Source organism: Pagrus pagrus, assembly GCF_965226575.1.
Source record: "Pagrus pagrus genome assembly, chromosome: 15".
NCBI classification, from domain to species: Eukaryota; Metazoa; Chordata; class Actinopteri; order Spariformes; family Sparidae; genus Pagrus; species Pagrus pagrus.
This window is the reverse complement of record NC_140199.1, coordinates 15,658,370-15,684,703: the sequence shown is the minus strand read 5'-3', so window position 1 is coordinate 15,684,703 and position 26,334 is coordinate 15,658,370. Positions and strand designations below refer to the sequence as shown.

The 26,334-nt window shown below is 42.6% G+C and overlaps 2 protein-coding genes across 3 annotated transcripts; both read right to left on the bottom strand.

Moving 5' to 3' along the window:
• Positions 1-2,594: 2,594 nt before the first annotated feature.
• On the bottom strand, positions 2,595-21,200 carry mypn (myopalladin). Of its 2 annotated transcripts, XM_084376042.1 has the most exons (21): positions 20,983-21,200; positions 18,661-19,767; positions 14,072-14,247; positions 13,925-13,976; positions 13,387-13,819; positions 13,215-13,289; positions 12,998-13,139; positions 11,949-11,972; positions 11,421-11,537; positions 10,557-11,325; positions 8,832-9,911; positions 8,613-8,745; positions 7,362-7,439; positions 6,022-6,243; positions 5,794-5,943; positions 5,620-5,699; positions 4,990-5,116; positions 4,694-4,901; positions 4,414-4,579; positions 3,955-4,088; positions 2,595-3,848 (listed from the first exon to the last, which is right to left on the bottom strand). In XM_084376042.1, the coding sequence occupies exons 2-21, from the start codon at positions 19,764-19,766 to the stop codon at positions 3,670-3,672; spliced, it is 5,451 nt and encodes a 1,816-aa protein (XP_084232168.1). In that variant the 5' UTR covers position 19,767; positions 20,983-21,200; the 3' UTR covers positions 2,595-3,669. The 2 variants fall into 2 exon arrangements, with proteins under 2 accessions (XP_084232168.1, XP_084232169.1); XM_084376043.1 differs by lacking the exon at positions 7,362-7,439.
• A 296-nt stretch (positions 21,201-21,496) lies between these two features.
• Positions 21,497-26,236, bottom strand: cacul1 (CDK2 associated cullin domain 1). The gene is made up of 8 exons (XM_084375899.1): positions 25,774-26,236; positions 25,491-25,617; positions 25,289-25,391; positions 25,107-25,202; positions 24,864-24,966; positions 24,599-24,688; positions 24,237-24,375; positions 21,497-24,157 (listed from the first exon to the last, which is right to left on the bottom strand). The coding sequence occupies exons 1-8, from the start codon at positions 26,093-26,095 to the stop codon at positions 24,118-24,120; spliced, it is 1,020 nt and encodes a 339-aa protein (XP_084232025.1). The 5' UTR covers positions 26,096-26,236; the 3' UTR covers positions 21,497-24,117.
• Positions 26,237-26,334: the final 98 nt, after the last annotated feature.

Genomic DNA, 26,334 nt, shown 5'->3' with positions numbered 1-26,334 from the left:
GATGGTGTACAGATTACTGCTCCATGTGAGATTTAGAGAGCAGTTTGTCAGCAGGTAAAATATGAAACCCTCCAGAAATCTTCTTCTACTTTGTACAGTACATTAGTCTGAAAGGGTGTTTATCAGCGCTGTGGTCTTAATGTATCACAGTATGTGGGATGCATTAAAGTTCCTTATTTACGTGGGACCACATGAGAAATAAATAATTGATCTGTGTAGTGGTCCGAGAAAATGAGACGGACAGAATAATTTGTCTGTCTGTCCGTCCCATCTGCCGACATTGAATTCTGTAATCCAGGAGGATGGATGTGAGCATGTTCCTCCATTACACATACACACACACACACACACACACACACACACACACACACACACACACACACACACACACACACACACACACACACACACACACACACACACACACTCAAACACACACTCAAACACACTGTTGACTGTCACTTAAAATCCACACAAAAACCAAGTCTACTTTAAAGGTGCACTATTTAGTTTTGGGGATGAATTTTTAATCAGATCAGAAGAGAAAGATCTTCAATGACTGATTTTTATGCTTAAACAAACTAAATAAACAAACTCTCTTTGTTTTCATGACTGAATAAACACACTGACCTTAAAGGACAACACAGTTTCATACTGTTTTACTTTGTTTATATGTGGCGGACCCTGCCACCTTTCTAGCTTCAAACAGTGTTCTGCGACCTTATTTTCCTCTGAGAACAGCTTGTTTATTCAGTTATAAAAAAAAAAATATATATTTCTGAGTTTGTATTATTACCTCATTAATATTGTAAATATTCAAATGATAAAATAACGATCTCTCAGTTGTTCTTTGAATTGCATTTAATTACATGGCTGATACCTTGAAGTACAGTGCTTAGAGTAAAATTCGATATGTTGTTATAAACTACCTAACAATATACAACTTCAGTAAAATTAGTTTTTGACCAGCTACAATGCTGTTTACATATGAATGCATCAATAATATTATATAACAGTAAAAAGGAGCCACTCTGCAGAGTGAGTACTTTTGATGCTTTAATACATTTTAAGTCAAATTTAAGTCAAATGTGATTGTAGGACTTTTACACCATGTTGCTGTTACTTTTACTTAAGTAAAGGATCTAAATGTTTTCTGGTGTCATCCTTTGTCAGGCAGCACATGTAGCTCCTGTCACTGTGTATTGACAAACTCAAAGCTTGGGTGTAGCGGCAGGTTATGAATGATTAATCACTGTCGGAGGCCTAGAATAATGCCCGTCTCTGGTACTGGGTCATGGACACAAGCTGATGCTGTCTGGTCATTTTGGGATGGACTGGTTAGCTGTGCAATTAGGCATATAATCCCATCTACCAGTTGGTTCATTGATTACAGATTGAGGTAGTTTGCCAGCTGCTGCTTGTCTTGTCTGAGGCCCTCGTCTCAGACGTGGCCCGGCCCTTCCGTGTCTTCCAACCTTTTTTTTTTTTTTTTATACAACCCCTCACATGATTGGCTTGTCTGAGCACCGGTAGCTGAACCATGTCTTCTGTCAAAAGCCATATGTCACAACTGGGGAGTGACCCGTCTGCTCTGACAGAAACATGGCCAAGCATAATTCCAGCTCTCCTTATGGAGAAATGGAGATTAGGGCACAAAGCGTATGTTTCAATCCAGGAGAAAGTGTAAAAAAAGGATTCCCCTACCATGTGTGGTTTGAATTGATAAATCTCATTATCACCACAGGATTACTTTTAGTTAATAAGCTCATACTTAATTGTAATTAGCATAGTGAGACACGTCACAAGTGTGCTAATACTTTTGGACTTTTATTGCTTTTTTCGAACACATTTTGAGAATCGAGGCTGAAAACATTACTGTAATTACTGTGTTGCTAATGCAGTAAGCAAGTGGATTTCATGTAGAAAATGTTTGTTTTTTTCCCAAAAAAAACCCTAAAACAAAACAAGTCCTTTAGGGCCAAAGGACATTCACCACTGAGCAACACATACAGCACCCAGTTAACAAGCAGGCCTGGCAGCTGGTCAAATGAGGCTCAGAGTATAATTAGGTCACGTAAGGTGAATGTAATTTTATGCCTATTTGAACTCTCTTCCCCTCTAATTGGACTGATTAGCAATGCTTAATTGGCTTCCGAGCTTCCCCGTTTGTTTTGAATTCAGCACCAGTTTAAGATAATAGGGCTCTGATTACAACAGAGTCAAAACAAGTTCTCAGCAATGACAGCCGACATTTAGATTGCTACCAACATTAATATCAGATGTAGCAGAGTAAGCTACCCATTAAAGGCAGAGTTCACCCAAAAATGACAATTCAGTCATCATCTACTTAAAGTGATTTGAAAAGACGTTATATACACCCTCTGAGGAAACATCACACTACTTTCCATCAATATGGGGATGAGGAGATAATGACCGAACTTTCATTTTTGGGTGAACTGTTCCTTTAACCTATTTCAATACATTCTACATAAATTTCTGAAAAGGAGGGAGGAAACCTTAACATTAATAGACTCAACTGTAATAATACTGCAGTAACAACCTGTTCCAGCAAAGTAAACATGTCACTCTTTTGAATAAATATAACTTTATTCTGAGAAGGACAATATTTTTTTACAATGTGCAACTTTACATCAGTTGAGTATGTTTTTCAAATCCTACTTCAAATGTTTTCAAACTGACTTGAATTAATCTGAATCAAAGTTCAATAATAACCTCTGCAGGATACATTTGACCATAAAACAGAAAAAAAAAAAGACTTTCCCGACAGCTTTTCGTCTAATCTGACTCATTCCTTTGAAAATCAATCTGGAGCGTAGATGCAATTGAGATAAATCTTCATCAATACAAAGATGAATGAAAGGAAATTCAAAAAAAGTGTTTCAGCTACTAACCATGAATGAGACTCATCATTATCATGACTATTAAGTGTGTATGTTTAGTTATACAATAGCTCATCTTCTTCAGCCATTTGCATGCATGCACATGAAAAAACATGGTGCAAAAATGTGAACCGGTGATGTCAAGAAAAACTTAGTAGATGAAACCCCACCTTGCTGGAGCCATTTAAGTGAACTTATCTAAATGGCACATTCAAATGTCTATTAATTGAATACACTATGAACTATTTTCAACCATTAATAAACAATAACTTAATGATTTTTATATAAACTTTAAAAGAAACGTTTGCTAGCAGTACAGGTACACAGTATATGAATTGCAGTAAAAATAAGTGGTGCTAGAACAACTTTGAGGACTACCAGTTAAGAACAGATGTTATCCCCAAAATTAAGCAACAACCTCACTATCGCAGCTAATTATGATGTAGAAAACAAACGCGTGTCATTCAAATTTGAACATTACTCAACTCCACTGATGGCTCATGAGATAAGACTTTGCAAATCTATAATTTCTTCTGTATGTGAAACACTTCATATGACTTGGGTAAATAGGAATGGTGACAAACCCACTATCAGTGCTGATAGCTTTAACACAATCATTTTTTGCCATTCTAGTATGAATGTATCACTTCAAATGCATCACACAAATAAAACAACGATCTGCTCAGATCATTGTTCTCCTTTTAGCCGTCTACTGTTTTGACCCTGGGGGGGTCACAGAACATGCTGGGAGGCCTCTGAGGGTCACCGCTCACAGCTCCTCACTCTCCAGCATGACCTCGGGAGGGGAGCTGGAGAAGAGGATGGGGCTGGTCTCCGATGTGGGGAAAGCTGACTTGATGTCGAGCCCCTGGCCTGTCAGAGCTGCGTAGCGGCTGCCTGTGCGCGGCGCCTTCTTCATGGGGGCTGGGACACTCTGATGCCACTGTGCTGAAGGATCAGCAGACAGCTAGTATTACTACTTAAAGCGACATGCTAAAGCTATGGCACATGTCTTAATGAAGCTGATAATTAAACAGCTATATAGAATATTAACCATAGATGTCGAGCCTGCAGGTGCACGATACAATCCCAGCTTCGTTTTTTGCTGACACCGTGTACCAGCCAGCATCATCCTTTGTTGTTGGCTGAATGAGGAGACACACGTATCCTGTTGCATCCTGGCAAATGCTGAAATAAACAGATAATGGAAAATTAATTCCCACAGAGATTTTTTACACAATTAAAGGAAAAGTTTTCCCAGAAATAGAAATTCAGTCATTATCTGCTCACCCCCATGCTGATGGAAAGTCTGGTGAAGTTTCACAGTCCACAAGACATTTCTGGAGCTTCACAGCAAATAGCCACGCAGCATTCTCTTAAACAACTGATGTAATGAGGACTTGTTTTAAAACGGCTGAGTAGATAATGACTGAATTTACATGTTGGGTGAACTTATCCTTTAAGTTGCAATAGCTGAAACAGCTACACGGAGATACTCAGAACTCTTCCTGACCTGATCCTGTCCTTACTCCGAGGAATGGTGTCATTGTCTTTCTTCCAGAAGATGGCCGGAGGGGGCATACCCACCACCCGACACTCCAGCCTGACTGGAGTTCCTTCAGGGATACCCATGTTCTGCAGCTTCTCCAGGAACTGGGGAGGGTGCTTCATCTCTTTCTCTAAAGTGGACATGACCTTTATTACCTTAACTTTCCAACAGGGAATTGAGACGTCACGCTTAAGTATTCAACTGATTTTTGTACGTAAGATCATTGATTGTTTCCAGTCCTTACCCACAACTTTCAGCTCTAGACTAAAGGAGCTCTGCCCTGCTTTGTTGCTTGCAATGCACGTGTATGTGCCTTCGTCATTCTGCGTCAGAGGATCGATGATCAGAGAATGGACGCCATTCTCACGCACCAACATCTTGTGTAACAGGTCTGGATAGATTGGCTTACCGTTGACCAACCACATCAGCTCCGGGTTGGGGAGGCCGCTCACCTGGAAGACAAAAAAGGCTGAAAGTAAAGTGAGGAACAAAATGCAGTATTTTTACAGATTGCATTGCACGTCAGGAGCTGCTGCTTACCTTACAGTCTAGTCTACACAGTCTTCCCTCATGAGCCAGCATGTCCCCCGGAGCCTGGAGGAAGTGAGGCCGAAAAAAGCGCTCCTGGGTTTGCTCACTTTCAACTTCCTGTATGCGGGATCGCACCCTGAAAACATGAGAAAGTGAGCAGTAGTAGTGTGCTGATTGAAATATCGATACTTCACATCCCAAATGTGTCTATTCTAGGATTGATTAACACATTAAAAGATGGATATCTAGACTCAGTAATTTGGGGTGATCATCGCAGTAGAAAGTAACTACGCTATAACCAGGATCTGTTAACGTTCAAACATCTGGAGTTCCCCACATTCTTAAAACTATAACAAACCACTTTATGAAGATTTTGTACAAAGTATCGGTATCGTATTGGCGATACCAGCCTGGGTTTTACTTGTTATTGGATCGGAAAGGAAATCAGTGGTACAGCACCTTACAGTAATCCATGTTGGTCTTTGTTGTGGTGCATGTTAGCATATTTTTATAGATCCGTACATGATCACAAAATATCATTATTGTCAGGGAGGAAAATGTATAACTGGTTGGTTCCTCGTGCTGCTGAGGGATTCTTCTTACCTCAGCAGATCACACTGCACACTCAGTCCTGCTCACCTCTGAGAGTGAATAGGTATCATTCGGGTTCGGGGAGGTCCTGTTTGGACTATCAAATGACCCGAGCAGCTGATTCGTCCCTGGTGGTCATTAAAAAACAAACAGCAATTCAGATTTTGCAGCGGGGGAGAAGGTGTTGACAACATAAACAGGAAGCTGAATGAGAAGTATTACCTGTGGATTAGCTGCCATGACGGTGTAGTTGCCATCATCGTCATTGGTCGTGGACTCTATATGTAAAGCACAGGTCCCATCCCCTTCTCTTATCTTCCTGTAATGGACGTTCTTCCTCAAAATCTGCTTGCCATCCTTGAACCAGTAAACCTAATGAGAGATGTGAAGGGTGTGAAGAAGTGAAAGATCATTGGTGTTATTCGTGCAGCACAGCTGTTGACCCCTCACCTTCGGAACAGGAACTCCCAGTATTTTACATGTGAAAGTGACAGGCACGCCTTCAATGGCTCTGAAATTCCTCAGCTTCTTGTCAAATATGGGAGCGATACATCTTCCTGTCGGGACGTCATCGTGCTGCACCTCATCGTCCGACTCCTCCACCGGCGTTCGCTCCAAACGGAATTCAATCTCGCTCATTAGTCTCTGCTCAAAACTGGACACTTTGTACTCCTGAAAGAGGAAAACCACTGCATAAAAGTCATCATCACAGTCACATTACTGCGTGCACTATCCGGCTTTTCCCCTGAAAACTGGTGGCTGCAATAACATGCATACAGTCAACATGGGCGCCAACACGTTGAAAGGGAACAACAAAAAATGTGCAATTATCAAGAATACGAGACAACATGCATCTATTTAACATGAAGCAACAGTGGTATTAAAGCAACATTATGTAGAAATTGGTGCGATTCGACGCCCACCACAGTTTCGTAATGTAATGTAGATGCCAACTGCAAAACACAACTCATGTTGTCATAACAATGTTATGTGTTCAAAACTTAGTATGTTGAAGTAAACATCATACCCTCTCACTGAAGTTACATAGTGCAGAAACAAGTGATAGGGGGGCGGAGAGGCACCATTCACTTTACAAGACACTGTACCAGCAAAATGATTAAAAAAGCTGTTATTTTAAGGTAAAAAAAAGTTGCATAATGTTGCTTTAAAGTAACTATCCGTGGCCCAAATCTTAAAACAAAAGTAGACTGTGACTTTAAACCACTTGATGATAAGGAGCATGCAGTGGCGTCTGTCTGACAGGATCACTCCTGGTTGGTAAAACTATCATCCAGCCAAACAAACAAAAACAAAAAAAAAAGGCTGAAGGTAAAACAGTGAACAGAGGAAGATGAACTGTAGTCTCGACATTTATGCACCTTTTTTTATTTAGCTAAGACAAAACTATATGGACTGTATATATATTCAGGTTTGCGAGTTGAAGAATAAAGACTAAGCTCTGTTGACCTTTTGGGAAAATCTGAAATGCAAACAGAGAAAGGGGCTGCAAGCTTCAGTGGGGAAAATGTCAAATGAGTTAACTTGAGAATACAGCACTACACAACAGTAGAGTCATTAGTTTCATGAATTTTAACCCTTTTTTCAGATTATTAGTGCAGGTTGTGTATTAGTTAACAGAAGCATGGATGCTCGATTAGAGATATTGATTAACTATGATATTTAAATCAGTATATGAGCATATCCACAGTTTTGTAATCTCAGTCTGAAACATCTTAATAACCCATACAGCCTAGAGCAAAGCAGTGCTTGGGACGGGATGATCCTTGTACCTCATCATAGTTAATGACAGTAGCAGGAATGTTTGGTCCAAGAGGTCTGCTCGCTGTTTTCCCCTCATTACTCAGCTTCTATGAGAGGATAGGGATGGATGATGAACACCAACAAAACACACACATACTGTACATACGTACTGATGGAATAACACGCAAGCTGTTGTTATCAGCATGCATGTGTTGTTAAAGTACACAGACACACAATGATGAAAAATCGTGAATGACTGGGGAGGGAGTAATGGATGTGATTGGAGTGATTTTATGTCCCTTTTATTAATTTTTACAGTTTTAAATGTCTGTTGAGGTCCACTCTCTTTAAAATGAATACATACTAGGCAGAAAGTTTGAGTCATTGGTTAATATATAGTCAACTTCTTCCTTAAAAGCATAAAAAACTAGATTGCAACAGTTGGTTAGTTAAAATCTTGTGGTCACATACCTTCATGTCAACAAACTGATCATTTATTGACATTCATATTCACACAGTAGTCTAACATCTAACTGAGCAGGGATGTAATGGAGCCAGAAATCAACTATATATTTAAATAAACAGTGGACCCACCTGATTGGTGGAGCTATATTAAAAAAGCATATCATGCAGGGTTTTCATTAAATAAGTGTATAGACTCATAAGAAACTCCTGAGACTCAATAGAAGTGTCTGTATCGTTGTTTTTCACTATTTTCTTCGCTGTGCTGTGCTTGGGATGTTTCTGGACATCAGCCTTTGGACTGTGGTGTGTAGCCCTCAGCCAATGACAGCGCACAGGGTGTGAGGTTGGTATCCTAAAATCTAATATAAAATGGCAGTGACCAGATTACATCGCAGTCTCTCCCTCGCTCATCTGCCCTCGACCTGTTGTGATGTGTAAAGAGTTGCAGAGGCAAACAGCTGATAAGCTGGAGCGTGTTGTGCTTTTGAACGTAACCTCTGTGAGTAAATCAGAAAATAATATTTTATTTCTCTGATTCACTACTTTGTTCTCGCTAGCAGCGCTCCCTCTCTTATTTTGCTCTCTAGCTCACTCAACCACCACTGTTCTCTCTCTATCTCGACCTCTAAGCTGGGCAGGGGGGGCAACTTTGAATAGTGTGTTTAACAGCAAAACAACAAATCCTGCATAATATGCCTTCAGGTAGTTGTTGAATTTAACTGTTATTGTATTTATTCCCCACTACATCACTGCAAATGAGGCAGTCAAAAAAGAAGAAATCAATCAGAGCAGCAGAGCTGGAAACAACTTAGTACCTGTTGATGTGCAAATTGTGGAGTATCATCTTTAAAACGAAGCTTTTTCTCGATGTCAAGGAGTAGAATTTCTTTAGTCTCTCGAATGTCTTCTATCGATGGGAGCCGCACCTTTGGTACGCTCTTTTTTAGCCTGAAGAGACAGAAACAAAACATGTATTAGAGCATGAGACAGTTCGCCAACCTTTTAGGCATTATAGTCTGTCAGAGAGGGCGTACCCTAAAGGAGCTCCCCTGGGCAGGCCCATTGAGTTGGTCGGCTGACTCGGGGTCAGGGACGGCAGGACTGAGCTCAGGAAGGCCACAGGGTTTTGAATGGGGCTGGGGGTGGAGCTGCTGGAAGTGGGAGAGGAGGCCTGAGGAGGCGACTGGGCTCGTAGGGCGAACATGCTGTTCAGGAACGACGCCGACCCCGGTGTGGGTGAAGACACCAATGACGGAGGGCTGGTGGCAGACTTGAGCACCCTTGTGGGGAAGATCCTTGGTGGCGGGGAGCATGGCGGGAGAGTAGGGGAGCTTGCTGCAGACGAGTTGAGCTCAGCGGCCAGCTCATGGAGCAGAGGAACAGGGGATTCTGTCGGGGAAGGACTCCTGACTGGTGAGAAGGTCTGAGCAGCTATAAACTCTTTAGGCCGGGCGTAGTTGAAGGTGTGTGAGGTGGCTGTGAGGTTCATGAGGGAGGCGTGGGTAGTTCTCAGAAGAGGAGCGGGAGATGTGATCTGCTGTAAGGATGGGGTCAAATCTGCGGGGGTTGTGCTAAGCTTTGGTGCAGGAGGAGAGAAAAAGTGGGGTGTGGGTGCAGTTGTGGCAAGAGCTGCAGGGGTTAGGTTGAGGTGGGAGGCATGGATGGTGTTCATCTGGGTTACATGAGCTATACTGAGAGGAGTCCTCAGCTGTGGGGCAGGTGGAGGCGAGGTCACCAGTGAGGAAGTCTTAAGCTGAGGAAGTGAAGGAGGGGAGCTCAAAGGAGGAGCAGTAGAAGTGTTGAGACGAGGTGAGAAGGTGGTGTTGAGTGCTGGAGCAGAGCTCAGAGAGGGAGCAGGGGGGGCGGTGGTGAGTGGAGGTGCTGAGGAGGGTGTCGTGGTGTTAAGGTAAGGCTGGAAAGGTGGCGGATGGGGTTCACGGTGCATCCTGGGTGACCAAAGTGGACCTTCGTGGGAGCTTTGGACCTCGGGCTGGATCTGGATCTGGATCGGGGGGTGGGACTGAGGCTGGGTGTAGGTTTGGGTCTGAGGTTCGGTATCCTGCTGCTGCTCCATGAGGACCTGGTTGTGCAGGAGCTGGAGCTGGGCTGGGTCCCTGTTGATCGAGGCAAAACAAAAGTTACTAACCAAAGAAATGACACTATACATGGTGAAAATGAGAGAGGCTGAGTGCACTGCTCTCATAAATTAAGTCCATGCAGTGGAGCCCAGCAGGAATGAGCCAAAGTCAGCATGAAGAACACTCTGCCCTTTTATGGGCTACCAACAAGTAGCCTGCAAACAAAACAAGCTCGAGACACTTTCAGCCTTCATTCTTCACACTTCTCTTTTACTTGTCAAATTACTGCAAATGCAGTCAGACTAAACAATATAGAACATATTTATCTCTGTGTTTTAGGCTGAGAATGTTAAACAACAGTGAACAGCTAATCACACAATACAAGTTTTCACTTACAGCATTAAATACTAGAAATACCAGATGAACATTAATGCATAGAAGTGCACTTACAAATAGAAAATGCCATCCTTTGTTTTAGAGAGCCGAAAGGTCCACATTTGAAGTCTTCATGGATTGCAACTGACTACAGCTGCTGGTTGAGTCAGTGGAGGAGGAACCTCCCACCTCTCAATACAGCCCATCTATTTCACTTTGATGCAGCACATACGCAATTTGGATAACCCATCTACGAAATCTCTCTTACACTACTTTGCAAACCATTTCTGAGTCTCATCTACTCACAATTTGGGTTTAGCCCGCACTGGTGGTGGTTCTTTGTTGGCCGACATCTGTGCGTCTTCATCAGACTGATAGGTCGCATCACTTTGTTCATCCTCCTCGTCCTCAGGCAGCTTGAAGTGCACACGCAGACCGACCCTGGAGCTGGAGCGCGAGTCTTTGTGGTTCGTATGGTTGCCAGTCTTTAGGCAGGAGTTCGGAGGGGGGTCAGGGAGCGGCACCACAATGGGGCTCCCATTCTGATGGTTTGAGGTCCCCTTAATTTTGGGACTTGTGTCAGGCGACGTCACTGAAGGTCTGGACACTTCCTGCTCAGCCGAAGGCTCAAACGCAGATGGAGAGGTGAAGGGTTTTGGGTATGAGAGCACCTGTGCAGTGGTCTGTGGTTCTGGACGTGCTCCATTGGATCCAGGACGGTGGTGGAGGTAGGAAGGATCTAAGTTTGGGGTGCTAGTGCTGAGGGAGTTGAGGCACAAGCTGCTGCTCAGGCTGGAGGGTTCCAGACTGGGTAGACTGGTGCGGAGGGGGTCCGGACGCAACATGCTGGAGCTGTGGGGGTCCAGACGGAGGGTGCTGGTGTTTAAGGGGTCCAGGCGTAAGGTGGTGGAGATGAGCGGGTCAAGGCGAATGGTGCTGGAGTGGGGCTTGATGCTGTTGGTCACAGTAACCTCTGGCTGAGGGTTTACAGTGGGAGCTGATAGGGAAGGTTCTTGGATTCGACTTGGCTCCGTTACACTGTTGAAAGGCCTCACATGGTCGCTGCTGCCATTGCCTGATGAGAATCAGATATGATAGATGTCAGTAATTTCAATTCAATGAATGCTAGCTATTGATGTTGTTGTAAAGTGAAAGAAAAAGAAATGTTACCTTTGACCCTCAGTGCAGCGGTGCTGGACACCGTCCCATACTTGTTGCTCGCTGTGCAAGTAAACATCCCTGAATCTTCAGGAAAGACCTCAGCAATGACCAGCGTGCATATTTCCTCTAGACATAAAAAAGTGATACTCACATTATCAAGTTGGTTTGGTCTGACTGCATCATCAACTAGAGATAATCTTAACACAGTGATGAAAGATACATGACTTGTGTGTTTCAAATGCTCAGCAGTGAGATTTCTTTGTGTCACTGGGGCTGAGAGTCTATCTGCGGCTGAGGCAGGTTGAAGGGATCTGCCATGGTGGTTTGATACAGGATGAGAGACTACCTTATATGGTCCAGAGTCAGGGAAAAGCAGCCCTGGCTTATGTACAGAAGAAGAGCAGAAGCCTTAGCCAAGGACTATAAACACTTCAGCAGAGTAATATGTACACACTGCAGCATCATGCACAGACAGGCAGCTGCTTCGGTGCAGTCAACACTTGTTTTTGACCGATGAGGATTTAATGAGATATGTACCTGATTCAGCTGGAGATCTGGGCTCTGAAACAGAAGCAAGCACCAAAATCATTACGACACTACAATAAAATGCAACAGCTGAAGTTATGGTTTAAGAATAATAGATAATATAATAATAGATTGTCATCACTGAGCATACACCACAACCATTTGAGGCGAGATGACTTATGTAATTTTTGAAATTTTCTTATAGAAATATAATGTATTTACGCTTCAACACTTCAACACTAAACAACATATATTAAATGCATATAACACATCCTTAAACTTGAAAAATGTCTGCTTTTTGTCCTCATTAAACACCCTCTACCATTGGAAAGGATTTGATATAAATAGATATTTTTTCTTGCGATAAAGGACTTTATGTTTATATGTCTCACGGCTGACATGCAGTATACTAACAGCCTTTTGAAGCAAAGTGTAGATCTTAAATTACTCAATTTATCTTTAAAGGTGCAATATGTAAAACTTTTTTTTTTTAATTCCCCCAAATAATTAAAATAATAATTGAATATGAGGAAATAAGAGTTTCAATATTATATTGAAGTGGTATCTGCTGAAGTTAGCATGCTAACCAGCTAACCCCAGTGCTTCTTTTCTTTGCAATCTTCATTGCCATTTTTTTTATGCCTAAAAAAACTATATTGACAAACTGTCATGTTTGTTACTGAATAAACTGAATAGACAAACTGACCTTAAAGGACAACACAGTTTCATACTGTTTAACTTTGTTTATATTTGGCGGACCCTGCCACCCTTTCTAGCTTCAAACAGTGTTCTGGGGACCTTATTTTCCTCTGAGAACAGCTTGTTGAAAATAAATATTTCTGAGTTTGTATCATCACCTCATGAATATTATAAATATTAAAATTCTGAGTTTGAATTTCTTCTCCAAAACTACATAGTGCCCCTTTAAGTCTTTAAATGTTGCAAGTCCAAAAACTCTTAACCCTAACCCAAATAAATCCAGAGGACACAACTCTCTCAAAAATACATTACGCTTATTTGCAATTTTAATATCACAGCATTGAGATGGCAGCAGAGCTTACTTTTCTGCAGGATCCTGAAATCAGGAGAGTCCTCTATGATCTTTCCCTCTCTGTACCAGTCCACTCGAGGTGACGGCACCCCTTTCACGCGGGACTCTAGCACCACCAGCTGGCTTTCTGATGCAAGGAGGTCCTGCAGGCTCTGGTGGGACATGAGAGGCTACATCAATATAACACATAAGAGTAGCAGCACACATCCTTTTTAGAGTGACTCTACCTTTGTGAACACAGGGGCTGCCATGATAGGTTGCCCGTTTAACCCTTGTAGACAGTTGTGGTTGGAGGTTTGACTCTGAAATATCAAACAAAAAAAACAGCGAACATGTTGGTTAAAACATACGTAACTGATCAATGAACAAAATTTAAGTGGAAGGAAGCAGCTCTTCTACCTCAGGTTGGGATGTCTGTATTGGAGCTGACAGGACAGGCAGCACGGGAGTCAAAGGCAATGATACAGCTACAGCTGCAGCTGTCTGCACCGGCGATAATGTGGATATGACTGAGACAGATGTTGCCACCTCCTGAGCTTCTGAGAGATCTGTATCGCCAGATGACAAAGCAGGAAACACCTGCACAGGTGACCCTGTTGTCTCCTCCTGTGCTGTAGGTGCCACAGGTGTTTTAGAGAGCTCTGGGACTGGAAGAACAGTGGTGGATGTCTGCACTGGTAGAGGAGGTTCTGGGATTATTTGGTTAGTTGTTGCAGAGGAGAGCTGATCTGCTGGCTCCTCAATGGCTGCTGCAGGTTGAGATGAAGGAGAGTCTTCCTCTTCTGCAGAGAGAGTTTGGCTTGATGATGGCGTTAGAGATTTACTCTGCAGCCTTTCAAAATGAAAAAAAGGAAGAAATGAGAGGTCTCATTTAGTGTTGCAATAAGGTGAGAGGCTAAAGGAAATGAAAATATGGTAAAAAAAAAAAAAAACTCACTGTGCTACAGGTTCAAAGTGCTGTTCTCCCTCAGAATCCGAAGAGGAGGCACCTGTTGGTTTAGACAAACAAGCGCACACACTCCACGCATTACTAACTGTGTTTAACTTACAGTAAAAGAGTCAATAAGAAAGAAAGAAACACCACCTTCGACATAGATCTCAGCTGATGTGGAGTCAGTGCCATAGAAATTAGATGCGAAGCAAGAGTAGCGTCCGGTATCTTCCTCAAATGCCTCTGCGATGATCAGAGAGTGCCGCTCACCGTCGGTGATGATCTGAATGTCTGGGCTGTTCTCCAGCTCCTTGCCCTCACAAAACCACCTGCAGATAAACATAAACAGCAAACTGCTCAGTACAACTTAGGATCAGAGGTTACCTCCAGCCAGATAGTTTTCTATTTATTAAAAGCATTTTTAAAGCAAATATGTAGAAGCAAATCACCTTGTGTAAACTGTCACCGACCATCAGCTTTAAAAGTATCCTTTTTTTGGGCACTAGTAGCACATTGCTTTCCTTGACTTAAGAAAAGGTTTTACAAATATAAAATCTCCACACAAATCATAATAGGAAGAGTAATAATTGACCTTGTTTGCAGTTCAAGGTGTCCTGTCTTTTGATAGCACTGTTGTGTGACTGAAACATACTACAAGGAACTCTTAACTGGTCTCAATTTATATTGATGACCTACTTAAGCAAAAAAGACCATAAACGAAAAGATTAGCTATTTCTGATTGTTATAGTTATCCTTAATGCTTGTCTTCAGGTCAGAAGTCACAAAATTAAACTGAGGATGAACTGAGGGGTTTCACAGCCTGAGAAAAGAAGCTGCCCTGTAGTCTGGTGGTACGACACTGAAACAACATTTACTTTGTTTCACCCTCATCATATTTTGTCCAAAGGGGCCCCCAGAATCAATAAAAATCAATGTTCCCGATAGCTTTAACCATTATTTCAGTAGGAGATTTTACGTGCTTAAGTATTTATAACCCCATCCTCACACAGTCTCATTTTCCCTATATTAACCTTCTGACACACTTTCAATGAGGCTGGTACCATGTGCCATCCCTCCCTGTTCCCTTATAGTGCCTCTGGCCTGGTGCCATGTAGTAGAGTTATGCAGGCCAAGAGAAAAACGTTCTGATGAGCAAGCCATATCCCTTTCCCTGTAAGACAAGAAGCAACAGCAGCGTGCCATGCCAGGTTGGAGACAGGCAACGCACTGTTGATGTTATGAAGATGATGGGTACAGAACAACAGATCTAAAGGCACCTTGAGTTCATAAAAAGTGTATGCACTTTATCTTTTTATTGCCTTTATTAATGAGAGGAGAGGTGGGGGGTGACAGGTTACATCAGGCTGGTGTCCTAAAGCCAATTATCAATATTGTAATCTATAATTTTATGCTTTCAAATTGGGAATAAATGAGCAGAAATCATATCAAAATGTGGAAAAGTGTCTACGTGGCTAATATTACATGTCCTTAGCCCTAACATCTTGTACATTGGCAACAGTCTATTTATTCATTGTAAAGCTATGATAGTAAACCTCTAACTTTTCCTGTCCTGACCAGCAGCATATGCAGCCGCCTCTACGTCAAAGTACATCTATTTTGAGCAGATGAGGCCATGATGCTTTATAAAATCCAGCCAATAAACAAACAGGATGAATGAGGTGAGGTGTGTTGATCTCTGGCAAGACATCATCATACAGTCATAAATCATTTCCAGTGCTTTTACCCCTCTCATGGATCGCCTATAGGGAAGACTTTTTCAAATAAATATGCAGGCAATTACACTTCTGGTTGAAGATGTCCCAAACTGCAGAGAAAAAACTACGCTTATAAATACATGTTTTTTTTCTTTTCTTTCTTTTCTTTTCCTTACCTTCAGTGCTGTATATATTATTGTACAAGGTCTTGAAAGTTAAAAAAGTCAAAGAAGCTCCTCTCTCCCACAGTGAACACTGCTCCTGAAACGCCTCATCAGTAGTCTTCGTTTTAATTTGGTGACTTTGTGACATCACACTACGTCACCATGTCACACATTTGTATAATATATGCCCAGGTTTGGGAGGGTTACTTTAAAAATGTATTCTGATACAGTAAGTGGTATAGGAGGGGTGGCCTTAAAGGTCCTATTTGAAAGAATAGTTGATTTTTGAGTCTCATTCCCAACTCTTTGGGACGGCAGCTGCCCCGTCGTACAATCCCAAAGCGTCAGTTTTTGACAAGTTGTGAAACCCAGAGCGTCATTATTTGACGAGTTGGGAATGAGACTCAAAAATTATATTTTTCTTACAAATAGCACCTTTAAAGAGACAGGATTTAAAACAGAGCGTGTCAGACAGAGGGGGAATACAATGCTGCAAAAATGGACAGTATTAGAAAACTGATGTGTTTTTTGAGCTCTAAAGCATGTAAACCTATTCTAGTAGTAACCCAAAATAAAATTAAGAACCTGAAAATGAGCATAATAAGCTTCTGTATTTTAAAGAAGTCCTGGGTAATCCAGAGAAAACATGATGCTACAAAGAAGATCTGTTTCTGATACTTGAGTACAACACAGGCTCAAATGTGCTGTCATGAGGTGACCTATATCATTTCTAATGAGTAAGTGTCTAAATTGAAAGCATGAGTAGTAGGGGAGCTGGCTGGTCTATGAGGCAAAGACCCCGCTCGCTGCACCTGTCACGGCTATTTTTCCTCTGGACATCAGAACCAGAGAGGAGATTCCCTCTGGAGCCATGGGAGCTCTAACTGACTGGCCCAATCACATACGCAAAATGCTAAACATAGACTCGGAGTACACACAATGCTATACCCTGACACACCAGAGACAGTTCAACACTGCAAACTGATGGGAAATATGAACCCGATGACTTGATTCTGACACCTTTAAGTCATGGTCAGAAGCACGCTAGCTGCATTGGTAGGACAAACAAGTACGTCAATGAAAAAGCTTCAAAATAAGTGTGTATATGTAACATATTTTAAGGGGAAAGCACTGAATCAGACCTCAAATCTGGCTAAAACAAATAAAGATATCACCCAGGCAATAACTATAAATCATCTTACCAAACTCTTCACGCTTCTGCCAAGAGCTCAGTTGGTTCCATTATCAGAAGCGACTACAGCTCGCTGTGCCAGTGCAGTCTAAAAATGGCCGAGAGCTACATTCTCCCCGGACAAGTATATGTTAGCGGCTCAACAATGTTCAGCAGGACCAACAAGCCCATGCCCCCTATAGTCTGACACCCCAGCTTCACTTCAGTTCAAGACTTTGATGTCCTGGGAGGGAAACTCTACATCCGGCCAGGGCTTTAAAACAATTCTGACAAAACTGCCTTATAAAGTGCAAGAAAAGAAGTAAAAAGTGTTCGAAGGGGTAAGAACTGTCTTATTTATTCTGGTTTGGTCTGATACCAAAGGCAGTTAAAGGGTAACTCCACCAATTTTACACCGTAAATAGTGTTTATAGGTCTTGGGGAGTACTACTGCATATGTGAAAAAAGTAGAATAAAGCCTTTAGTGGCTTGAGACAAAGGTTTCTTTAATCCGATAAATTGCCTCCAGTGATGCCATTCAGTGGCTACTTGCATTGTGGATAATGTAGGAGCCAGGTTGTGAAAAGCAGTCCAGTGGTCTGCATTGCACTCCTATAACTATGGACAATTTAAAACAAATGATCAAAATCGATACAGCAGAACCAGACGCCTTTTTTATTACAAAAGTAGACTGCTTTTCTCCCTTTTCTAACCTGGTGCCCACAATGAACTTTAGCCACTGAGTAGTTTATCACATTACATGCAGCTTCAAAGACGTTATACTACTTTTTTCCACACAGGAAAACTCCACAAAACCTGAAAACAGTTACCCTTTAACTGAAGGTGTAAAATCCTCTCATAGTTTAGCACATTCTGACTCGAGACAGTTACGGCATTAACTAGGACGGCACCCTCGGAAGAATCTGGTGGCACTCTTCAGAACAACAGGAAGCCTGGTGTGATTATGTTTTTCCCCTGATGGCCAAGGAACACACACCTAAACAAACACAGGTTCAGTATCAGCTGTTGCTATCATCATGTCACTTCTGTGCGGAGGTGCCAAGAAAAAACGAGAGAAGGTGAAGGTACAGACATGGATCGATCTGGTGTTTATGGGGCAGATATCCATATAAATATCTGAGTTTAAAACGAGATCTATTGTAAACATGAATGTATAAGACATACCCACAAAAAACATTTTTTGGCACCTTAAATTTACCAAGATACAGACCAAGACATTGTTTAAAAATAACACATCAGTGCTCCCTGGTGGACAAACTATCTGTGGCACGTCTCTACTGCCACTTGATGATTTATCAGCAGACATAGTTGACAATACCAATATGTATTATAAGTTAATGTTGTATTTCTGTATCTCATCTGCCAAATGTTTATTATAACATTATTACATGTTTTGGAGTAAAAATTGCAGCATTTGTCTCGGAGTGGAGTAAAAGTACGTATGTCATCGTTACATCACTATCTTCTAACATCTTCCCCAAACAAAAAGGCCCTCCTAAACTATCCAGACCCCTCAGTACACTGTAAATCTCCACTCACACAACCTCACTGGCCTTTCTGCTTTTTCAAGTGTTGCGTTTTTACAATGAGACAAAAATCGACTACTTCTGAAAGAGCATGGATGCAGAAAGAAAAGAAGGAAACTTCAGAACTTGTTTGGGTTTGGCTTACCGGACTTCAGGCACAGGGAGTCCTCTCACAATGCAGTCTAGTTGGACATTGCTGCCCTCTGGAACCTCCCTGCTTTTCAGTTTCTGGATGAAATGAGGAGGATCGCACACCGGATCTGCTGGGTACGGAGTTTCAGTCAAGGCACAGCTTTCAGCCTCCTCCTCCTCCACCCCCTGCGAAACAGAGTGCTGCTCCTCAGTAATCCTGCAGTCCTGAAACTCCACATGCCCGATCCCGGAGTCAGGCTGAACCTCTGGATGGTGGCTGACAGGAGGGCTGGGTCTCTCCTCTTCCTCCTCCTCCTCCTCCTCCTCCACCTGCATGGCAATGCGCTCCCTGTTATCTTGGCCGACAGGATAAACCGTCCCATCGTTCTGACTCTTGTTCTGGTTCCTACTCCTGTGGGTTTTGCACGCTCTGGGTCGTACTCGTTTGGAGCTGTTGGCCTTGAAGAGAGAGGAGAGCTCCTCAATGAAGTCTGCTGCCTTGTTGAGGAATTCCTTCTTAGACTGGGTCTCTACGCCGTACGGGGCATTCCTACCAGACCTGTTAAAGTCGTTGAATCCTTCACTGGAGTCCGTGCTGTTCCTGATCATGTTTTCCTGCCGCGTGGATGCTTTGTGCATCTTTCTATCTGATGTGAATGTTGTTGTGTGTGTTGCTGGCAGTTCTTTGAATTCAGGGGCTGGCTGGGCGAAGGACACAGTGGAGGGGGCGGCAAAAGGAGCAGGAGAGGGGTTAGCCAAGGGAACAGATGGGGGTTCAGAGGAAGAAACCGAGGCTGAGGAGATGTTGGAGGGGGTTAATTGCTTGACAGAGGCCTTGACCTCTGCCCTCTCCTCTCGAGACTCATGTCCGATGGCCTGGCGGGCCAGGTTCACACTCTTATCCAGCTCCTCTTGGCTGAGGAAGGCTGAGAGGTCGGGGAATTGGGGATCATTGTGGCCCACAGAGTCCTCGGTCTTGCCTTTGAGGGAGCCGTAGATCTGAAGGCGTGAGGAGGAAGCGTCTGAGCGGCTATGGTGCTGCTGGGCCCTGGCCTCTGCCAAGTAGCTCTCTCTTAAGAGCTGAGACAGCGACGGCGGCTGGTCTGTGTTCTCTTGCATGCTGTGAAATAATCAAAGTTCATTTTAAAAGAAGTCCCTATCTACATCCTTTTGCCATTGTCAATACACTTTGTCCACCTTCTTAAATGTTAAGAATTACCGCTTGTCATTGTCTTTTTTGATAGGAAAATAAACATCTGATGAGAAGGAGTCTAGACATTGTTTTTGAGGAAAATCCTGAATAGTATACCTTTAATGGCAGCCCTAACAAGCACTGTAAAGTATGCACAACTTGCAGTAAACAGGATGAAACATGCACAGACCTTTAAATGACTCTTAAGTCATTTAAATTAACTTAAGAAGGAATATCTTGTTTTGATCCTTTTCAAATTTAACAGCTACATCCGATAAATAGTAAAGACTTGGTAAAAACATACTGATATGTGCCTGAGCTATAACTCATATTAATAATACTCTCAATGTTATGTTAAAACGATCCCTTGTGAAATACTTGGTTCAGAGATAGCACATGAATACGGAGACTGTAGTTAAAAGCAGGGGACACGTGGTAAAAATAGCTATTTATTTTAGCCTAATTTCAGCCTCGACAGGGTATCAGGTTCAAGCACTGATACCAGATCTGGTGGGATACAGACAGGCTTTTTCGCCCGTCCACCTCAGACCGACGTGTATATAATGTTTAGTCTTTGCACAAGTTTTTGCCTCTCGGTGGGGGCAAGTTATTAAATACAGACATGAGATAGGGCACACACATGCTACTGACACTCAAATCTGCGCAATTAAGAGACGCAGCAATGCCCTTCCAACAGACCTGAGGCTGCAGCTGTTGTGTACATTAATCCTTTGCAAACAGGCTCCAAGCCCACCAAGTCATATCTAATAATAGCGAGGGGTCGGTTTACATGAAGAAAATCAACAAAAAAAAAGCAGTGCCCCTCATCCGACGTGCCCTTGTTATCCTGATTTTGATCGGCCACAACAATCATCAATTTACACAAATAGAAGTGTAATTATCATAAATGGGACACTCCTGACACAGTCACAGTCCACACAGGTGAACAGACCCCTGGCTCAAAACAGCAGCACACATCCAGGCAGGTTGACATAATTCAATTAAACATTCAAACAGAAATAGATTCAAGCCTGTCTGAGGATCATTGTCAGATTTTCTGAGGCTCTACACAGCACATGAGGCCTATGCCAAAAAACAGGACACGGTGTACAACAATTAAATTAGGGGGGTGGTGTGTTTTACCTTCAGAATAAACCCAGCTGGCCCCTGTGAAAGACTGGTAAATCCTCCTCAGAGTGCACCTGTGCTCAAAGAGGGAGATTCCGGTCTTCTGGTTGCTGCCACCTGGGGAAACCTTGGACACAAGCAGCTGCCCACCCTTCCCGGTTTTATCGCACAGAGTTAACCTTGGAGTTTACAGGAAAATATGGAGCCGAGTAGCTAGGGTAACTTGTCACCAGTACAAGTAGCAACATTTGTGAGTGCTCTAGTCGCAGGTTATTTTGGGGAGGCCTGGCCCATGTGTCTGGGTGGCGTCCCCGCTCATTGGCCGGGGGGAGCATGCTGTAAAGGGATTCCTCCTCCAGTGGTCCGTCACAGACCTCCATCCTACAGAATTAGAAGCCCCTTGTTAAGCCTCCCACACACTAATGTTAACCCAGCAGATTATCAGCAATAATCAATTTCAAAGCACTGTAGTTGTGTGATACACTGTAAGAAAATGCAGGTGGTAAAACATCTGGTAGTGGCTTCCGACTGGATTTAAGGATTTTATTGGTTTTTAGAAAGAAAAAACATTTCCTTGCAACGTTTCGGAAACAGCAATTCAGCCAAAGAGAGTTTTATTCACAGTTGTTTTAACAAGGATATTTTTTGCAGCGTGTTAGAGAAAAAGGTGACATAATCTCAGCAAATGAACATAGTACATCTGGCATTTGGCATCTGCAGTGACTCTTATTTTCTTCTACTTAATTAAGTTTATGCCTACTGAACAAACTAAAATTTTAAATCTTGAATAGTAGAAACCAAAATCATCTGTGTCCCATAATTAATGAAATTAGTTTATTTGAAATACGATGAGAACCACTTTTAGGACCCATAGACAGAAAGGAAAAGCAAGCCTGAGCATCTATTTACACTTAAAACAGTGTAAGACCTTATATCAAATACTTCTATTCAAGTGAATCATTTAACAAAAATGCATCTGTGACAAAAGCTAGTGTGCACTGACCACTATCCAAAGAAAACATTTACATCATGAACAGGCTATACATGTTAGGAACCTTTAATGCTCAAAAGGGACAGCTCACCCCCAAATCAAAAATACATATTTTCCTCTTACCTGTGGTGCCATTTCTCCATCTAGATTATTTTGGTTTGAGTTGTCTGGCAATTATAACACTGTGCAGAAAGGAAGCATGTATGTTAGGCTTTCTGTGGTAGTTGGTGTTAGCGATCTTTTATGATGTTAGGGCAAACAACAATTACATTGAAACTGATAATGTTAATGAAGGAAAAGGAGTTGGTTACCTCACTGAGAAGTTGGAGGACCCTGTTGCCGGCAGCACTTCATTCAACAGCTCCTTCATTACTCCCACAACTCTTTAAAAACGGCTCGCAGACATATTTCAAACTGATCCTCTGTCAACAAATGCTGAACATGGCCGTTGTTTTGCTCTGTAGATGCATTTTTGATGAATGATAGTAGAAACCGCTAAACACACTGAACATAATGCATTTCCTGTGACTAGCCTATTTCGTGATTAAAGATTAATTTAATGCTTTTAATGTGAAGCTGCAGTAGTAGGAAATCTTCAGTGCAATTATCAGTAAATTAATACAGCTCTCTACATAAAGTGGCTGTCTTTTTTTTTTTTTTAATGTTGGTGTAATTGCTAAAACCAGTGCTGCCATGAGTTTATTAGCGGTGGGAACATATTCGTGAACATGGTACATCTACTCATGGATCAGAGGCTCGTGCTTTTTACAGCAAAGGATGTAAACATTAATAGCATCCTCCTCGGCTGGGCTGTAATGGTAGCTAGCTTAGTTAGCTAGCCACTCTTCCATGAGTTCCTACATACAAACTGCTCATTACAAGGTCTGTGGATTATCTTGGGCAAGCGGGTCATGAGTTCTGGAAAGAGACATTGCTGTTTCAAGTTTTTCAGAAAGATTTTTTGGCACTTTGAGCACCACAAGTCAAGTACTATCTAGTTCCATTATATTCCAGAGAAGGCAGACATCTCTACAGCCAATATCTCTAAAACTTTGCAAGTCACACCACAACAATCTAGATAGATAACTAGCACTACAGGTAAAAGGAAAAATATGTATTTTTGACTTGAGGGTGAACAGTCCCTTTAAGTATGCCCGACTCGGGTCAAACAATTGCATATCATTTGCTTCGTAAAAATCAATGAAGCGTCACGTTGGATATATTTACAGTTAAGGGATGACTTAGGTAAGTTGTCAAACAATCTGAAGTAATATTAGGAAATTGTCAAATACCATTGTGTGGTTGACTCAGCTTTCTGCCAGTAACAGTGTAATGTCCCACATGGCAACCCTACACACAAGGCTACAACAGACAAGTGATATATTTAAAGTTAGAATTTGACTCGAGTGGAACAAATAAACAGGTCAAATGAAGTTAAAAACTTGTTAGTATAAAAAAATGAAATGGCTCAGTGACTCAGACAGCATACAACACTGACAATGTCAAGAGGAAAAAAAAAAAACAAGTACTGCAAATCCTCTTTGGCGTAACAGGAAAATACAATCCGGTTTACCAACACAGTAAAGGCAACATGAAGGGAATCAGAGTTGAGGTCAATGACTTAGTTCCCCTTGTTCTCATTTGTTTCCTCACTCATTTGTGTTGAGTGAAGCCGCTGGGTTACAGACACAGTGGGTGAAACTGAGGGATTCGTAGTAATATCACATGGACAGTATTATTAGCAGCAATAGAAAGTCTTGACTAGCCCAGTCTATCAAAAAAAGACACTTCCATGTTAAAGGTTAGGAATGAAAGACCCATCATCAGCCTATCCCTCGGTAGGATATCCGAACAGAACAGCCACCATGAAGGCACTCTTCAAATGAGGAGAGCGTGAGGAAAACCATCTCAGCACACGAAAATACTGAAGCTGGGTGCATCATAACCACTGAGGAAAGCACCATTATGGAAGTCTGTGTGCTTTTTTTTTAAGTGCAGTTAGATTAAGTTTCTGCCCAACATCAAGCTCTCTTTGTTGTTCACAGTGTTTTGTGACCTTGAGTCGTGGGAGATGAAACTGACACATTGTCCACATTGTACCTAGTGCAGTGAGCCAACTTGTGATAAAGATGCGGGAGGCACTGTAACAGTTCTGCAAGTCAGGAGTCATCGCTGGCCCGTTTGCGTGACTGGTCACCACTGGAAAACAAAAACACGCCACATCAGCGATTTCAAGTTAAGTGCAGTGCAAAGCATTGCAAAGCCTCAGGAAACTTACCGTGGAAATCCGTTCATGGAGAGCTCCATCTGCAACTTCTGGTCATGAGCGGCGTAGTCAGGCAGCAGAGACTCCACAGCAGGAGGGTTGATTTGGGGAATAAACCCAGAGAAGAGAGCTGGGGCTAACTGGGCCCAATCTGAAAGAGGAAACCAAAGACCTATGAAACGTGTAGTGACTCTTATGCTGGACAGGGATTTCACGATTTAAAATATCCCATTCTGAATGCTGCTAAACTAATATGTCTGTTTCTTTTGCTGTAGTGGAGGCAATAAGATTTCATTAGCTTGCGGCAGAGACACATTTAAATAACGACATTTGAACAGTTGTACATACAAGAGCTTTCTGGCAACAGATCTCACCTGGTCGGAGGCTGTAGAGGCCTTTAACCACACTGGCCATAGTAGATGGCTGCACTTGAAACGGCATGGAATGAGCTTTGATGAGAAGAGCTGAACAAGAGAAAATAAATCATTAAAAACATATCATAGAGGTCAACTGTGTTAGAAAGGAACAAAGTCTTCTGTAGGTGCTTTCCAGGATGGGAGACAAAAATCTGCACTGGATTTGGACAAAGACAGAACTATTTTAACCAAGTGTAGGTGACAACTTTTGTTAAGTACTCACGCATCAGCGTGTTCACATGTTTTTCTGCGACGTGATCAGCAAACAGCTTCATCAGATCCTCTCTGAGGTCTCTGTTCAGTTTTGACTCGATGTAGAACTTGTTCTGCAAACATTTGAAATGTAAAATTAATACGAGTGACACCCTGGTACGAGGCCACGCTTGACTGCACAGAATGTGTTATTAAAGTCACTTAAGTTCTGTTATCGTTAACAAAAAAAAGGACTTGAGAAAAAGATGCCTACCAAGTACATAAATACAGGAACTATGCACTGAAGAGAGGCTGTGTATTGTGTCAGCGCGACGTTGAAGGTCTCAATGAAGCTCTCAGGTGGGCTGGCCTGGAAAACAATAACACAAGTGTTAGTCAGTTTTACAGTTTCTGCATGCGCTGTATAATCAACACTTTGGATTTGGATGTGCTTACTTGTAGATGGGTGGAAACTTGTTGCAGATGATTTGTTATTTTTAATGTCAAATCATTGTAGAGCAGCTCAGAGTGCTGCTGACAAACACACTTGTAGACATAACTAGGTGGGGAAAAACAAAAGGAGTCAGGTCAACAAAGATTACCAGTGACTTACATGGGACAGCGCGGGTGTGTGTTTCTTCAACACCCCCTGTCTTACCTGTATATCTGTGCATAAGAAACAGAGATGTGGTCTGTCGTGTTCTGAATCAGCAGACGATCAATCGCCTTCTCTAGGTTTGGCCAGTGATTTTTCCGGTAGTCTTCTACAGCCATTGCATTCAGAACTGAGAGGAGAGAGGAGAGCTAGTCAGCTTTGAAACGCCCCGTTGTACCACCAGCACCAGTCTTCACACGCTGGTAATGTGGCAGCAGGCCGAGCTGCTGGGTGACTACAGGATGTCAGGCCCTGCTGTCACACTGCCTGCCTTCAGTCAACTTACGGAACTTGGAAGTAGAATCGAGGGTGAATTTTCCCTCGACAGCGGCCGGCGGTGCCGTGCAGTCGGTCTCGCTGACTTCGCTGCTATCGCTGCCAGAATCCGAGTCCATGAACTTTGACCCTGCCGCTCCACCCGACCACACTTTCCCTCGTCGTGTCCCCGGTTCTTCTCCCGGCACCGGCAGAGAGACGGGCTGCGGGACCGTCGTTGCATCCGACAGCTGGCTACTGAGATACGTGCGGACTTTGCTGCTACTGCTCGCACAATAGTTGTGGTTATGGTCGTCTTTAATGTTCAAACTATCATCTTCCATGGCCTCCATTTTCACCCCCGGTGCTGTGTGCTGAAGCAAGGCGTCCCTACATGAACATTTTAGATACGAAATGAGGATAAAGACAGAAACTGTCGGGCGTCTTTGGTTGTGTCCATCTCGGTTTTGCTGTTGTTGACTGATTTTTTTTTAATTTTTACGACAGTTCGTATCGACGGACAGCAGCCGAGAGAAAACTGGGAAATGTAGTTCTGAAGACTTTGGCTGACCAGAGAAAATTCCTGGGCGAA